This window comes from Bombyx mandarina, chromosome 19 (assembly GCF_030267445.1).
Source record: "Bombyx mandarina strain Sakado chromosome 19, ASM3026744v2".
Lineage (NCBI taxonomy): Eukaryota > Metazoa > Arthropoda > Insecta > Lepidoptera > Bombycidae > Bombyx > Bombyx mandarina.
The window spans coordinates 1,809,833-1,826,947 of NC_143225.1; the positions used below are offsets into that span (position 1 = coordinate 1,809,833).

General features: G+C 41.9%; 1 protein-coding gene across 1 annotated transcript in view; it reads left to right on the top strand.

Moving 5' to 3' along the window:
• Nucleotides 1-774: 774 nt before the first annotated feature.
• LOC114244630 (alpha-2-macroglobulin-like protein 1) overlaps nucleotides 775-17,115 on the top strand; it is a 43,090-nt gene continuing 26,749 nt past the window's right edge. Inside the window, exons 1-8 of the mRNA XM_089735204.1 lie at nucleotides 775-1,185; nucleotides 7,115-7,290; nucleotides 9,670-9,742; nucleotides 9,937-10,099; nucleotides 14,603-14,773; nucleotides 15,336-15,451; nucleotides 15,902-16,103; nucleotides 16,602-16,727. Coding sequence (XP_089591330.1) covers nucleotides 1,079-1,185; nucleotides 7,115-7,290; nucleotides 9,670-9,742; nucleotides 9,937-10,099; nucleotides 14,603-14,773; nucleotides 15,336-15,451; nucleotides 15,902-16,103; nucleotides 16,602-16,727 — 1,134 coding nt within the window. The 5' untranslated portion in view covers nucleotides 775-1,078. The remainder of the gene's footprint in view (nucleotides 1,186-7,114; nucleotides 7,291-9,669; nucleotides 9,743-9,936; nucleotides 10,100-14,602; nucleotides 14,774-15,335; nucleotides 15,452-15,901; nucleotides 16,104-16,601; nucleotides 16,728-17,115) is intronic.

Sequence of the window (17,115 nt, forward strand, 5' to 3'; positions counted from 1 at the left end):
TAAAACTATCGTTCGATCAATTAAAATATTTCCACAATTAATTGTCATTAATGTACCGACTTAGAAGTCAATGCTTTCACTTTAGTGTAGACATGATTAAAACACTTTTAATTGTCTATTGCTCGAAGAAGATTATCTAAATTTAAAAATCAAACTATAAATTAAAACTTAAATTATTTAAATCACTGACTCTCAAACTTCGTCCGTCACGTTAATTTTATCGGTGAAAAAATATTTCACCGCATCCTTTTGAAGTATTATTTTTCGACATTAAAGCGGTCTGGAGAAAACAAAAATAGGAAAAAAAATATAGGTATGTACTCATTTATCTTGCGATGAATGAAATTGCTTGTATGATTATTTTCATTATTTCCTTTAATTTAATGGGAAGTTTTGTTAATCACTAAACAAATATATTCATGCCTTCATAACAATTAAAAAAAATTGCCCATCTTTTCCTGACTATTCAGTTTGGGAACCTGTGCTCTAACGTGAAGTGAAGTAATTTATTCTCTAAATAACGCATTTAATGCTTGAACTGATAAAATTATAACTTTCTGTAAATAGCGAAGCAGAAGTGTTGTCAGGTGTAAAAAATAACGATCGGTGATTATAAAATAGCATAACGAACTAACCACATCCACCCAACCACAAAAAGACAATGTTCGATTCTCAGAAATTATAAAACTACAAACAAAAAAATTGTTCACATCTGTTTTTATACATAATACTTGATGAGCGACCTTTCCACAATACGGTCAGGCAGGCGGTTAGTCTGCGCGCGCGCATCCCGTTGGCACGTCGCTATTTTTATTTCTGCGTCCCTTTATTAATGATAAAAGAAAGTTTTTTGATACAATAAATATAGAAAGGTCAATAGCGTTAACTCTGATTTGACTTTTCCAATCTAATTGATTTGTTTTAAATGTGAATAAAATTTCTCGTAATTTAAAATTGTTTATCATTGTAACTTATTATTGAAAAACAATTTATGCTAACAATTTCTCAGAGAGTGTTCTGATTTATTAATTTAGCTAGTGATGTTCAATTCAGTGATAAAAACCGTAATCACAATAAGATGAGACATTCCAACGTAAATATGTTAAAGCTGTGTTTTTTTTATTCGTTTATCATTGCGTCAGTTCGGACGGAATTGTATGAGAACAATACAAATAAGAATTTAAGGTATTTAAGTACATAACTTTTCTGTCATTTTATATTGAAGTAGACCGGCAAATGGCCCAGTTTATGTGAATCGGATACAAGAGCTCATATCGTAATATCAAATGTTTCAACGTGAACACTCACGTCAAAAAACAATACAGCAGGATTTTTATCGAAAATACGCTGATTTTCGGAAGTTTTTGCATAAGAAACTCAAGCTTCACCATGGCGAGTGGACGAGCTTAGAAGCTCAGCTGGAAGTTTATCTGTTCCGGATCAATCGATTACTCCATGCCAATAGGAGCATCAACATCTTACTCCCTAATTAAACTGCATAAAATCATCATACTTTGTGTAATTACTGTATTTTTATTAATGTATAAAAATGAATTGTTTCCTCTGCTGATCCTGACGTCTGTGCGGACCGTCTTAAAGACGTGGTGCTCCAGGGGATGGAATTGTTTATTCCCTCCTCTAAAGTGCCCGTTGGGGGTCGCAGCAGACCCTGGTATAACAATGCCAGCAGGGATGCTGCACACCTCAAGCGGTCCGCATACGTGGCATGGGATAATGCCAGGAGACGTCTTGATCCTAACATCTCAGGGGAAAGGCGGAAATATAACGCCGCTTCCAGGTCCTACAAGAAGGTAATTGCCAAGGCAAAGTCGGAGCACGTCGCTAGAGTTGGCGAGCGATTGAAGAGCTATCCCTCCGGGAGCCGTGCTTTTTGGTCGCTCGCCAAAGCTGCAGAAGGAAACTTTTGCAGGTCAAGTCTCCCACCACTGCGCAAGTCCGATGACAATCTGGCCCACAGCGCGAAAGAGAAGGCTGACCTTCTGGTCAAACTCTTCGCCTCGAACTCGACTATGGACGACGGGGGTGCCACACCACCGAACATCCCCCGGTGTGATAGCTCCCTGCCGGATATCTGCTTCACACAGTGTGCAGTCAGGCGGGAGCTCCGACTCCTGGACGTCCATAAGTCGAGTGGGCCACACGGCATCCCCGCAGTGGTTTTGAAAACGTGCGCCCCTGAGCTGACACCTGCGCTAACGCGTTTGTATCGCCTCTCTTATTGCACTAACAGGGTTCCGTCTTCATGGAAGACCGCCCACGTCCACCCTATCCCCAAGAAGGGTGACCGGTCGGACCCATCGAGCTACAGGCCTATCGCGATAACTTCCTTGCTTTCCAAGGTGATGGAGCGAATAATAAATACACAACTCCTGAAGTATCTTGAGGATCGCCAGCTGATCAGTGACCGACAGTACGGTTTCCGTCACGGTCGCTCAGCTGGTGATCTTCTTGTATACCTTACTCACAGGTGGGCTGAAGCCTTGGAGAGCAAGGGCGAGGCTCTTGCTGTGAGCCTTGATATCGCGAAGGCCTTCGACAGGGTCTGGCATAGGGCACTTCTATCGAAGCTACCATCTTACGGAATCCCAGAGGGTCTCTGCAAGTGGATCGCTAGCTTTTTGGATGGGCGGAGCATCACGGTCGTTGTAGACGGTGACTGTTCTGATACCATGACCATTAACGCTGGCGTTCCACAGGGTTCGGTGCTCTCCCCCACGCTTTTCATCCTGTATATCAATGACATGCTGTCTATTGATGGCATGCATTGCTATGCGGATGACAGCACGGGGATGCGCGATATATCGGCCATCAGAGTCTTTCTCGGAGCGCGGTGCAAGAGAGACGATCAAAACTTGTGTCTGAAGTGGAGAACTCTCTGGGGCGAGTCTCCGAATGGGGTGAATTGAACTTGGTTCAATTCAACCCGATAAAGACACAAGTTTGCGCGTTCACTGCGAAGAAGGACCCCTTTGTCATGACGCCGCAATTCCAAGGAGTATCCCTGCAACCTTCCGAGAGTATCGGGATACTTGGGGTCGACATTTCGAGCGATGTCCAGTTTCGGAGTCATTTGGAAGGCAAAGCCAAGTTGGCGTCCAAAATGCTGGGAGTCCTCAACAGAGCGAAGCGGTGCTTCACGCCTGGACAAAGACTTTTGCTTTATAAAGCACAAGTCCGGCCTCGCATGGAGTACTGCTCCCATCTCTGGGCCGGGGCTCCCAAATACCAGCTTCTTCCATTTGACTCCATACAGAGGAGGGCCGTTCGGATTGTCGATAATCCCATTCTCTCGGATCGTTTGGAGCCTCTGGGTCTGCGGAGGGACTTCGGTTCCCTCTGTATTTTATACCGTATGTTCCATGGGGAGTGCTCTGAGGAATTGTTCGAGATGATACCAGCATCTCGTTTTTACCATCGCACCGCCCGCCACCGGAGTAGAGTTCATCCATACTACCTGGAGCCGCTGCGGTCATCCACAGTGCGTTTCCAGAGATCTTTTTTGCCACGTACCATCCGGCTATGGAATGAGCTCCCCTCCACGGTGTTTCCCGAGCGCTATGACATGTCCTTCTTCAAACGAGGCTTGTGGAGAGTATTAAGCGGTAGGCAGCGGCTTGGCTCTGCCCCTTGCATTGCTGAAGTCCATGGGCGACGGTAACCACTCACCATCAGGTGGGCCGTATGCCCGTCTGCCTACAAAGGCAATAAAAAAAAAAAAAAAAAAAGAATTGCGAGTACACCCGGGTGGATACCATAAACTTTTTCTGCCGCGGTAATGAATTCCGGTTCGAAGACTGAGACACTATACTCATTATACTATACAATTGAAACTTAAGCCTCATGTTTCAAGGTGTTACGGGCTAAGGTAACCACTTCACATCGTTGGACCGTGAGCTCGTACCAGCGCAGGTAAAACTTCGATAGTATGTTTTAAAATAAGCTTTGTCGATGGTTTCAATGGTTCCCGTAACATCGGGTAAGTCGTAAGCCCTCTCGGTAATAAAAATTTAGCAAAATATCCCTAGTTAAAATATGCACCAACTCCCAACACTCATACCCGATCCTGTAGACCGAATGATAAGCAGTCGACGTCGCCCAAAACACGTCACTCCCGATCCATATTTTTTTCCTACCTAAGCTAATAGCCTTGAGAGGCTACTTCAGCGGAACCTTAACTAGTAAGTGAGCTCACGGGGCTCAAACCTGACGACGTTGCTAACACGAACCCTAGCAAGAGCCGTGCTTCGCAGAATCTACCACCGGATCGGAATCGCGACCCACTGAGAAGATCCGGCGAGAAACTCAGTGGGCTCTGTCTGAGGGTAACGATCCATTAACAGTGCTTTTAGGTACCACAAGCACCGGTCACCGTCCTCGTCGAACCCGTCGCTTGCAACGAAGGGCTCGACGAGCGAATTAACCCATAGACAGCCCACTGAGTTTCTCGCCGGATCTGCTCAGTGGGTCGCGTTTCCGATCCGGTGGTAGATTCTGCGAAGCACTGTTCTTGCTAGGGTCAGTGTTAGCATCACTCCGGTTTGAGCCCCGTGAGCTTACTTACTAGTTAAGGTTACGCTGAAATAGCCTCTCAAGGCTATCAGCTTAGGTAGGATTTAAAAAAAAAACAACATATAACCATTTCCGTTCATCATCACTGGACCGATGTCGTCACCGACTTCTGCGTCCCACATGTGGGGTCGGGGCAGCGTGTCCTCTTTTTTCCCAACCCTCCCAAACCCAAACGTCGCGTCGGTAGCCTAAGGGGCTATTCTAACTACGCGCAGACAGGTAGGTGAGCTCACGGGCTCAACTTGAGAGTGTGGCGGGTAGCCATACTCTCAACGCAAGATATTTAACAGATGCCTGAATCTCGCTTACGACATTTGCAAGATAAGCTTGCATTAATACAAGTTCCGAACAACCGAGCAAATATCACCTGCTCGGTGGAAGATCTTCTCTTTGTCGTTTAAGCCTTCCCACAAGAGAATTGCTAACACTAGCCCTAGCAAGTGCAGTGCTTCGCTGAATCTACTACAGGAATCGCGACCCCCTGAAAAGATCCGACGAGAAACTCATTTCAAATAAATCAACTAATACAACAAAGTTGTACAGTTTCATTGATACTTCGAGCCCATAAATTAGGGTGGGGGCCAATTTTCTCATTGTGATGACGGGCTCCAATAACCACTCAATACTAGCTGGACCGTAAGTTAACCTACTTGTGAAGAGAAATATCAGAGGAGAACATACTGGATATCTTCTTGATGGCTAGGATTACTATGAGCTCCCACGGTTTGATCACGCATCTTTCACCTTATGTCTAGTTGAGTATAATATATTTATTTTGTCTATCAACTGTAGCAACCCCTGATAATCTCTAAAGTACCACCGCATTTTCCCTCTATCGAAGTCTACCGCAGCCTTGGTTAGAACCTATGATCCTATGTTTATTACTCCGCTTTTTTCATGCCTCCGTGCCACGAGAACACAACATCAATGATTACTAGGAAGCACTTAATGGTTGAATACATGTATTTATTCCGTTGTACTGTAATTAAAGATTGTTCTTCATAATTGTTCTTACACAAACTATGGTGTGTGTTACGTAAGTTCGTAATTTCATTATTATTATGTTTTTTTATTATTAACATCATCGATGGCCTCGCATACTAATTACGTACGAACCAATTCTTCTCAGTCGTACACTCCTGGCTTAGTGGCCGTGGTTATGTATGCCTTATTGCTTGGTTGCGGCTTTTGAGAGACTTCTCCATCTCTCTCTATTTGTGGCGGTACGTTTACGTTCAGTAAGGGAACACTCAGTAGATGACTTAAGTCTGTCCACCTTATGGATCCGTCTACTCTTCCTTGAACCATTAATCGTTCCAACGAGCTTTCATTACGGATGATATTCCCATATAAAGGATTCGCAATTGCACAATCGACGAAAGCCTTTGTTTGATTTGGAGCTCTTTCACGAACCAATTAAAGTGAATAATACTGAAATAGACAGAGGCTGTGAAGAAAATTCTAAAAGGAAAACTTGCAGTGAATTACATGCTAAGTGGTTACCATCGCTCAAGGACGCCAGCAATTCCAGGGGCAGAGCTAAGTCGCTGTCTACCATAATACCATGTTTACTAGCCAATGACTTTAGTTTATAATATCAATAAACAATAAATAGTTTTTTTTGTTTTTTCTAATAATATATAATCTAATAAGTAAATAAACTGTTTATTCAGAAAGACAAACCGATATTGGTCCAGAGGAATACATAAAATTAAACTAAATCTGGAGGCGTCAGTGATAACGGTCGAATTTCGATCATTGTAATTATAATACGGATTATGTTAGTAATTAGTAAATTCTCTAAGCGGCTCTTCTTTTGACTTATTCTGAATATATCACCTTAATAGTCAATTCCTAATCCATACATCAGCCCGCTGTGCTTCTAGCCGGATCTTGTCAGCGGTGCGCGAGTCCGATCCGGTACTAGATGTATTCACGAAGCAGCTGCCCTTTTTTTACATCTACGACGTAAATACGCCACCCACCTTGAGATATAAGTTCTAAGGTCTCAAGTATAAAGTTATAAGGGCTGCCCCACCCTTCAAACCGAAACGCATTACTGCTTCACGGCAGAAATAGGCAGGGTGGTGGTACCTACCCGCGCGGACTCACAAGAGGTCCTACCACCAGTAATTACGCAAATTATAATTTTGCGGGTTTCATTTTTATTACACGATCTTATTCCTTCACCGTGGAAGTCAATCGTGAACATTTGGTGAGTACGTATTTCATTAGAAAAATTGGTACCCGTCTGGGATTGGAACACTGATGCATCGCTCAACACGAATGCACCGGACGTCTTTATCCTTTAGACCACGACGACCCTTCAGCTGCTAAGTCTCCTTCGGCGGCGCTCGGGCAGCAGTTAGCAAATCCCACCCATCCTGGCTGGGCCAGTGCTCGCCCATCTGTCCTGGTGAAACAGAAAAGACCTTCGGTCCAACAGTGATCCTTCCTTCATAAAAAAAATTGTTAATCAGAGTGCTCGTCTAATATCTGAGTCTGTGTTTATACATTATTTCAGTACATACCCATGCACGGACAAAAACCATTTATTCCTGGCGCCAGGAGTCTTGACGGCTGGTGGTACGAACAGAGCCTGCATCTCCAGGTTCTACCCTGAAGGCCCAGCGACGCTGCTCCTGACTCTTAGAGGTGAAAACGACGAGACCACTACAGCATCAAGGGATTTACCGCCAGGTGAACTATATCTTCGTTAAATATACAAATATCGATATCTATCTCAAACGAGATCACTAGTATTTCAAATGACATCCATACTTATTACTTATTTACTTATAACTTATACTAATATTATTATAGTGAAAGTGTATTTGCTTGTTTTTGTGCGTTCTTCTTTAGCTTTGACATGAAGGTTATATAAGGCTTAACATGATTTTAAAATAGAATTAAGTCAAGAATGTAACATAGACTACCATTCATTCCCAAAAAATACCTCATTCCCGCACTAAATTACACTGACCCTTTCTTTTCTTATCAGACGAAGCTGCAGGTAACAGTTAGTATAAATATAAGTGCAAGTCCTTAAAACATCACGCTGTAGTTCAGGAATCGTTTTTTAAATTGAGAAACTTCCATAAAGGCCCGCTAGAATCGAAAAAAATAGATTAATGCAAAACAAAAATAAAACCCATAGACACAGCCCACTGAGTTTCTCGCCGGATCTTCTCAGTGGCTCGCTTTTCCGATCCGGTGGTAGATTCTGCTTTTTTTTTTTTCTCCCTACCTATGGTGATAGCCTTGAGAGGCTATTTCAGCTTCGCCCTAACGTTTGTAGGTGAGCTCGCGGGGCTCAAACCGGAGAGTTGCTTACACTGACCCTAGCAAGAGCAGTGCTTCGCAGAATCTACCACCGGATCGGAAACGCGACCCACTGAGAAGATCCGGCGAGAAACTCAGTGGGCTGTGTCTATGGGTTAGTTCGCTCGTGGAGCCCTTCGTCGCAAGCGACGGGTTCGACGAGAACGGTGATCGGTGCTTGTGGTGCCTAAAAGCACCGTTAATGGATCAGGAGGATCCGTAATGAGTAGATTCTGCGAAGCACTGCTCTTGCTGGGGTCAGTGTTAGCAACTCTCCGGTTGAGCCCCGCGAGCTCACCTACAACCGTTTGGGTGAAGCTGAAATAGCCTCTCAAGGCTATCAGCATAGGTAGGAAAAAAATAATTTAACACAAACAAAACGTATTAAATTTAATCGTCACGCGAATTTAATTATTACGTATAATTAATAAATATTACGTATTAATACTGAATCAATGTAAATATTATACATTTACGAATACCGTTACACAAACTACACATTCTGCACCTATAAACCGCCCGTGCAGGAGACGTCAATGACCTAGAGAAGCCTAGAAATAGCCACAAGACGTAGATGCAACATATTTTTTTTATTCAAACATTTTATCTTTTTCTTATTCCTACATTTTGCTAAATAGGTACGTCGGTTCGCTGAATCATTGTTATTATTATTTCGTACTGGTGAAGTTGTGAAGGGTAGATTCTTATTATTTTATAGATAGACTAGCGGCCCGCTCCGGCTCCGCTCGGGTCTTTAACAAAAATTTCAACGATATTTGACGTTGTTTTATTTTTTTAAATAAAAGAACACTTATTGCGGAATAACTATAATAGTTAGATATATGCTGTCGCGACACTTTTTGTAAATAATAATGTGTTCTACAAAGTCGTAGTACGTTATTTTATTCTACCATCAATCGTTTTCGCAGGGCACCCGGTGTAAAGAATATTTTAGGTATTCTTTTACACCTTGGGTTACATTATTGGAATTTTAGTAAGGATCCCTAATTTTTTGAAAAAGATTATAGCCTATGTCACTCCGGAATAGTGTAGCTTTCAAACGGTGAAAGAATTTTTCAAATCGGTTCAGTAGTTTCGGAGCCTATTCATACAATACAATACAAACAAACAAATCTTTCCACTTTATAATATTAGTATTAGTATAGATAGTATAGACAAATGAGTGTACTGTAACTATGGCTAGCACAGTTGGTGGCTCACTTGATGTTAAATGGCTACCGTAATCTACACAGCAATAATGCCGTCATCCACCTTAAGAAATGAGTACTAACTCACAGGGCGATGGGGCAATGCAAAGCCGACGTCGCCCGAAATACGTCTTGTACGCCGTGAAGAGATATATTATATGAAATAAATATCCACATTTATCATTATTTTTTTCTACCTATGCTGATAGCCTTGAGAGGCTATTTCGGCTTCTCCTTGACTTGTAGGTGAGCTCACGCGGCTCAAACCGGAGTGTTGCTAACACTGGCCCTAGCAAGAACAGTGCTTCGTAGAATCTACCACCGGACTGGAAACGCGACCCACTGAAAAGATCCGGCGAGAAACTTAGTGAGCTGTGTCTATGGGTTAATTTACTCGTCGAGCCCTTCGTCACAAGTGACGGGTTCGGCGAGGACGATCACCGGTGCTTGAGGTACCTAAAAGCACCGTTAATGGATCGGGACGATCGTTTAGGGCTTGTTTATAATACTTGACTTACAACAGCTTAGCGCTATAATAACTTTCTTTCAGGTGACGGAGGCTGTTTAGACTTCTCTGTACCTTTATTACTGAACACCAAAGCTGAACTCAACGTTAAAATAAAGTAAGTATCTTTATTATACACACTTTTTATTTTAATTAATACCATACTACTGCACCTTGGCTGGTATAACTAAGCACCAAGCACTTGTTTATCACAACAAGAAAGAAACCTAATAATTTGGCCCAAGCTGGGAGAGGAGGTTGGGATGCCATAGTAGCATCAGAGTGCAAAGCTACAAGCAAACTTCTTTCCAGGTACCCCGTAGTGCAATGCAGCTGGGAACGTCACGTGACACTGAGGATATCCAGCGGAAGGGTGTTGCTGATACACGCAGAGCGAGCCAGATACAGGCCCGGGGACATCGTGAAGTTCAGGATTTTCGGATTCAAAACTGATCTGACTCCTAACACTGATAACGTAAGTGGGCTTCAACGGAGATATAAACGAATGGTCCGAGGCAAGTTTATTATGTGGTTATGTTTCTAACAATCTGTTTTTTTTCCTACCTTGAGAGGCTATTTCAGCGTAACCTTAACTAGTAGGTGAGCTCACGGGGCTCAAACCGGAGTGATGCTAACACTGGCCCTAGCAAGAGTGGTGCTTCGCAGAATCTACCACCGGATCGGAAACGCAACCCACTGAGAAGATCCGGCGAGAAACTCAGTGGTCTGTTACTAATAGTCCGCTTTGACTACATGAGATCCTCTGGCTATTTATATAGGTATACAATAAAAAAAAAGTTCTGATTAACACAATATAAAGAACTCAACTTCGCTCAATCACGATCCTAATACATTATTTCAAACATAATACCAACAAACCCGGTACTTTATTAGGTGAAATAATTTATCTACGTACACACATTTGTTGCACACGATTAAATTATCAATTACGAAGCGCTTTTACAAATTAAAATTGCAATAACTAAGAGACAATATCGCCGAGTGCAGCGGAAGCTGAAACCGGTTCTTGGACACGCAAATGGAATCTTGTAACAAAAAGCGTGTAACATTGACACACATTCGAAACGAGATGCGTCTGCACAAATCTTTATAATTTCTTCTGTGCGTGCGTGTGTTTGTCACTGAACTCCTCCTAAACGGCTGGAGCGATTTTAATGATTTTTTATCGTGACAACGTCTTATAATTCGATGGAGCCGGCTGCACGCAGGACAAAACATGACTCATGCGGCGTTACCTCGCTCTGAGGCGTTCCATTTAAGGCTTGAAGTGCAAGCGAGAGCGCGCAACGAGCGACAAAGAGGCACAATCGGCCTCCGCGTTCGGCGGCGTTCGACATATTATGTCTCTCTCCTACTTGAGTGAGCGATGCATCCGCGTGGACAGCTGCTATACAATAATACATTTGCATGTTTTCGTCAAGTATGAAGTTCAGTAAAAGGTGAATGTGGTGTCAATTGTTTATAGCAACGATAATTGCGATAGTTGAAAAATGAAACTATTCCATCAGTATTTTCGTATGACGTTGTCACGTTCAACTATCGTCAGTAAACCGACTTTACAGACAACAGATTTTTTTTATATGCGTTTGGGTGGCAACCTAGATGGTTTAGACTCACAAATCAGCCCGGCAAATGGCGCTGCAGTCGGTATCTAGATTATTTATCTATACTGCAACTAAGCAGCTGAATCGACTTGAATGATTTTTGTGTATGCACAGGACAACCTCTGTCGGGTCCGTTATTAGATATATATCTATTTTATAGGTTTATCGACTACAGCTACTAGCCACTGGTGATAGGACGTTTAGTGAGTCCGCACCACCGCCCTGCATATTTCTGCCGTGAAGCAGTAATGCGTTTCGTTTTGAAGGGTGGGGCAGCAGTTTTAGTTTAAAACATCATACTTACATTAAGTTTTGACAATGCAATAAAAAAAATTGCTCTGATATCCTGTACCGGTATCAACAAGACAAAAAATAAGGATAAAGTTAATTTGTTGCTATTTAAACGTGTCTTTTTTGTTTGTTTTTAACGCTAGTGTAATACTCGGAGAACGCTGATACTCAATCTCCTGTGCATCCCTTAGATCTCATTCAATCCCACCCTATCCAAGTCCACGGCAAGAGATGTAGTGGTGCTATTCTATACCGACACCACATAAACATACAGACCTTAATCAAGTATAAATAAGTACAGTTACAAATTACAAATCAACTTTACATTTTTGTTGTAATCTATACTTCTATACTAATATTATAAAGAGGAAAGATTTGTTTGTTTGTTTGTATTAAATAGGCTGCGAAACTACTGAACCGGTTTGAAAAGGTCTTTCACTGTTTGGAAGCTACACTATTCTCGAGTGACATTGGATATAATCTTTTTTGAAAAAAATTAGGGATCCTTACTAAAACTCCAATAATGTAACCCAAGGTGTAAAAAAATTACCTAAAATATTCTTTACATCGCGTGCCCTGCGAAAACTATTGATGATAGAATAAAATAATGTACTACGACTTTGTAGAACACATTATTATTTACAAAAAGTGTCGTGACAGCATATGTCTAACTATTATAGTTATGTCGCAAAAAGTGTTCTTTTATTTAAAAAATAAAACAACGTCAAATATGATTGAAATGTTTGTTGACCCGAGCGGAGCTGGAGTGGGCCGCTAGTGATTCATAAAACTGTTATATTCTCGAGCGACCAAGTGCGATGGGCGCACTTCGAACAGTTATTCACTCGTGTTTAAAAATCGCCACTGTCATAAGGTCATTGGGTTAAGCCCGCGCGCACATTACGCGTTTTTTGCCTGTCCGGCACGTTTCTCCAAATCGGTCGAGTATTTTTATCGGTCAAGTTAATAGCTTCCGGAACTGAAGAAACATAACGCTAACCCACCCCGAGACTGGATTTCGAAGTACCAGTTTTAATAGACAACGGTTGTACCGCCTTTTAATGAGGTTGGAAAGAGAGTTTTAATTATGAATGTGGAAGGCTTTAGAGGAAGAGGTAGACCGAAGAAGAAATAAATGGATTATGTGAAAGACGATATGTGTAAGCGGGGAGTGAGCGAAGAAATGGTATGTGATAGAGAAGTATGGTAGGAGAAACAATGTTGCGCCGACCCCAGGTGACTGGGAGGACAGGAGGATGATGATGGTAGTACCTCCTTCGAAACCGGAAAGCATGGCTACTTCGTGGAAGAAATAAACTAGACGACAATATCAATTTCGAGTCGTCAAAATTCAACCAACTTACAAAACTCTACTATTACTCTAGATACATGCGCAGTACTTTCTGGTATGCGACCGGTCACAATTTTCGGACAGTATGCGCCCGAGATAATATAAACGGTGGTTTATTGTGCGGAGTGGTTTAGCGTTTTCACGTTTACTAAGTCTACTAAGCTCTTAATTAGTTCCTCGCCAGCCCGATGATGATGGAGAATGATGAAGGACGTGGCTTCAAATCCTGGCGGAGTCAGTGTTAGCGCTCCACTGGATGGAGGGGCTATCCTCATCCGCACATCCAGACGGTACTGGTGGTAGTTTGCACCGGTTGGTACCTGTATCTCGGTTGTGGCTACCGTGGGATAGATTTCGTTATTGCCATCGTATGCACTTACAATATACCCTACCATTATTCGATTTTGTGGGTTATTTTTTTTATTAATATTATAACTATGTGTTTCATTAGAAAAAAATGTACTACATATTTGCGAGATTTGAATTGTGGATTGGGAGAGGCGTATGACCCGCAGTGGACGACTTTGGGCTGATGATGATGATGATGATAGTCACACCTTTCGATACAAGTACACCGAGTATTTTAATTTTTTTAACAGACTTAAAAAAAGAAGTAGTTCTATTGATTATTATATGTTATGTGTGTTGTATGTTTAGTATTATAATATGTTTTTCTAAGTGAATCCCCCGGTCATCGTTCTCGTCGAACTCGTCGCTTGCGACGAAGGGCTCGGCGAGTAAATTAACCCACAGACACAGCCCACTGAGTTTCTCGCCGGATCTTCTCAGTGGGTCGCGTTTCCGATCTGGTGGTAGATTCTGCGAAGCACGGCTCTTGCTAGGGTTCGTGTTAGCAACGTCGTCAGGTTTGAGCCCCGTGAGCTCACCTAGTAGTTCGGCGAATCTAGAATGACCCCTCGAGGTTACAAGAATAGGTAGAAAATAAAAAACTAAGTGAACCGATGATTTCTCCAAATCTGATGATTTTTTATTAACTTATTTAAGAACTGATGCTTCTCATATAGACCTATTTAAATTTTATCAAGATCTAATGACCAATATGCATTCAGTTCTTCTCGGTAACGCATATTTAATCGACTTGGTCGAAATCGATTGACGTATACTCATTTAATTTTGATGTAGTCGGTTCCCTTTTTAATACGCTTTTATTAGCTTCAGACGTATGTATGTTTGTAACGGAATCTTTGAACATGATTTTGACCACTTTCAAAACGCCGGATTAACTCGAAATTTGGTATACTTATTAAGGACCGACGATAATTCAATATTAAAAAAAAAAAATTAAAAAGTTGAAATACTATACAAGGCAGGTTAAGAGACCTCTTTTGACACAAATACCGCAACGTGCAATCAACAATTTTCCCGTTCAGAAAATTTGGGTGCGTCTGTGAGTGACCTTTTGCGTGGAAACATTCGCATACAAACCCAACTGTTACGTTTATAGTATGTCGCTTGTGTATTTCTTTATGTGATTCTCGACAACGTAAAAGACGAAAATGAGGTTTACTTAAACTAGATCGCGTTTAAATTCCGGCAGACGAGCCTACGATTGCCAAAGAAGAACCAAACGGAATGAATACAATAAAGAGACATTGGAATGGTGACCATGGTTTGCCTTCAAGCCCTTAATTTGTCGTTATTTTTTTGACAAGGTCACGAAAATCCACCGGTTTACATACAAATCTTGCAGATTGATGAGGCGTGGATCGAAGGACCTCGTGGTGTCTGGGAAGGTACCCGCGTGGCGCAGTGGACGCGGGTTCGAACTAGGCTAGGACTTACTCAACTGCAGCATTCTTTGGATGAACTGGTGCCGACCGGGACGTACACCATCAGAGCTAGACTCGCTGATGGGTCACAGGTGGGTCTATTAGGTATTTATCTATAATTAGTGGTCCCGCAGTAATCGAAATTCGATTATAATTGAAATTATAAGTTTGTACACTACTGATTCTATTGTCAAAGACTATTAAACTTCTATAATTACATTTCGCCAAGACTACCTACACTTTAGACAAATATTAATAAAGACAAACAATATTTAATCTATTCTCAATTTGACCACAGACTATAAGCAATAAGAAAAGTTTGACAGTAAACAAATAGTATGCATGCGTGTGTGTGACAAATACATGGTAGTGTGTGTAATATTTTTATTTATTGACTTAATGTATTTTTTATGCATAATTTAAAAAAATATTAACTTACTCCTCCGTGCGCACAATTTTCGTAAAAAGGGATACAAAGTTTTTGCTTCACGTATTAATACATAGAAGAACATATAGATAGGTACCGCCAAACTGTCCATTTCATTACACATCTCAAAGATGATCTCGACAGCTGGTTTGAGCTCGTCTACCGAAGTAAATCAATTGGGACATACTAACACAACGCTTCGTAAATGATCAGTACATTGGTTGCAGGGTTCAACTACATTTTGGGTCGGCCATTACGACCTGCCCCCATTCCAGCTGACGGTTCGCCACGCACCTCGGGTCTTGCGCACCAGCGAGCGCCTTGTCTGGGTCGTTTGCGTGAGGTAACACCATATAGAAGCCTTGACGTTGAAATAAAAAAAGATGTGTGGTGTCGTGGGACACCGGATAGAAACGAAGTTTCTTATTATAAAATATTAATTTTAAGTTCTATTCGAGGTATAAAGAAAATAAAACTGGAGGCTTCGCAACAACTCACGGTCATTCGGTAACGTGCGAACTTATTGTGGTACACTTCATTCACGGTTGTTTGCATAAGAGTTAGTGTAATGCGCAAACGAACGCTCTGAGATCGTGGTCAATGAATGATAAAAATATGTTATTTTTTGTATGTTATTACAAAGTTAAGTCGTACACTGTGTGCATTACTAATAAAAATCTTACGATACGGGCGTTTTTTCCCGGTTAGGGTACCCATCCGCATCGTCCCATAAGGAACTTAGTTCCAAAACCATGCAATGGCTAGAAGTCTTTAAATTCTCCGACCTACCTAGGTACCCGTGGTCTGAAGCTGTGGAAGGCATGCTGGTGATCCGCCTGCGAGGAGCCGGTAACGCTGAGAGCAGTCCCGGGATCAGAACGGCGGTGAGGCTGCGAGCCCCGCGCGCGTGCCACCGCCACGCCGCCGCCGCCAAGAGGGTCGGGCTCGGCGGGGAACATTCCCCCGACGTGCTTGTAGCCGACTTCTCCTTCCAAGTAAGACTAAGCTGCTATTCCTCCTGTACCGCTTTCACTGGAACTTTTTGGCGGGAATGCGAGGAGTGAAGTTGTGTGATTTGTTTTATTTTGTCTATTTAGTGTTTCTTCAGGTTTAAATGTGTAATAACGGTGGTTTATTAACTGTTTAATATCTGTGAAAGTGCTTAAATGTGGGAAAATGAAACAAAGCCGCTGGACGTAACTTCTCGGAATCCTCCAAAAAGTCCACTGAAAAAATCTCTATGAATGACCACCATTTTACTGAGATTATATTTCATCCCATTTCATTTCATTTAATTTCATCCCAGTTGATTAATGTCTCAAATTAATCATCTTCATTTCATTTCACTCCATATTATCATCATTTTTCATAAAATTAAGAATATAAATTAAAGTAAGACTTTACCTAAAGGTCTTAGTTACCAAGTCATAAAATCCCTTAAAAAAATCGCTTTCACTTAAATAAATAGTAAATATATTGTGTACATTTCACAGGAAGAAGGTACTAGGGTTTGGCAGAACACCACCGTGGTCTCTCAAGTCGTGGACAAGCCAATATCTCTGGAGTTCTTGACGAAGCACCGCGCTGTCATATCGCCCGGTCTCCCTTACAAGTTGAAGGTGACGAGTTTTTTTTTCTTTTTTATTGCCTTTGTAGACGAGCATACGGCCCACCTGGTGGTAAGTGGTCACCGACGCCCATGGACGTCAGCAATACCAGGGGCAGAGCCAAGCCGCTGCCTACCAAAGTTGTATTAAATGACTTCAGTAACGCGTGACTCTTCGTTGCATGGTCTTGTGGATAGGGCATCTTGTGCTCACACTCTAGAGCTCTAGGGGTCATCTCTCAAGGTTGACGGCGGTCTACGTTGTAGATGTCTATGGACTCCGGTAACCTAATACCGGGTGGGCACTAAGTTCGTTCTCACGTATAAGGTATATAAAAAAAAGTCAAATTTAATATAATATAGAAATATAGTAGATAATAGAATATCAATATAGAATAAGG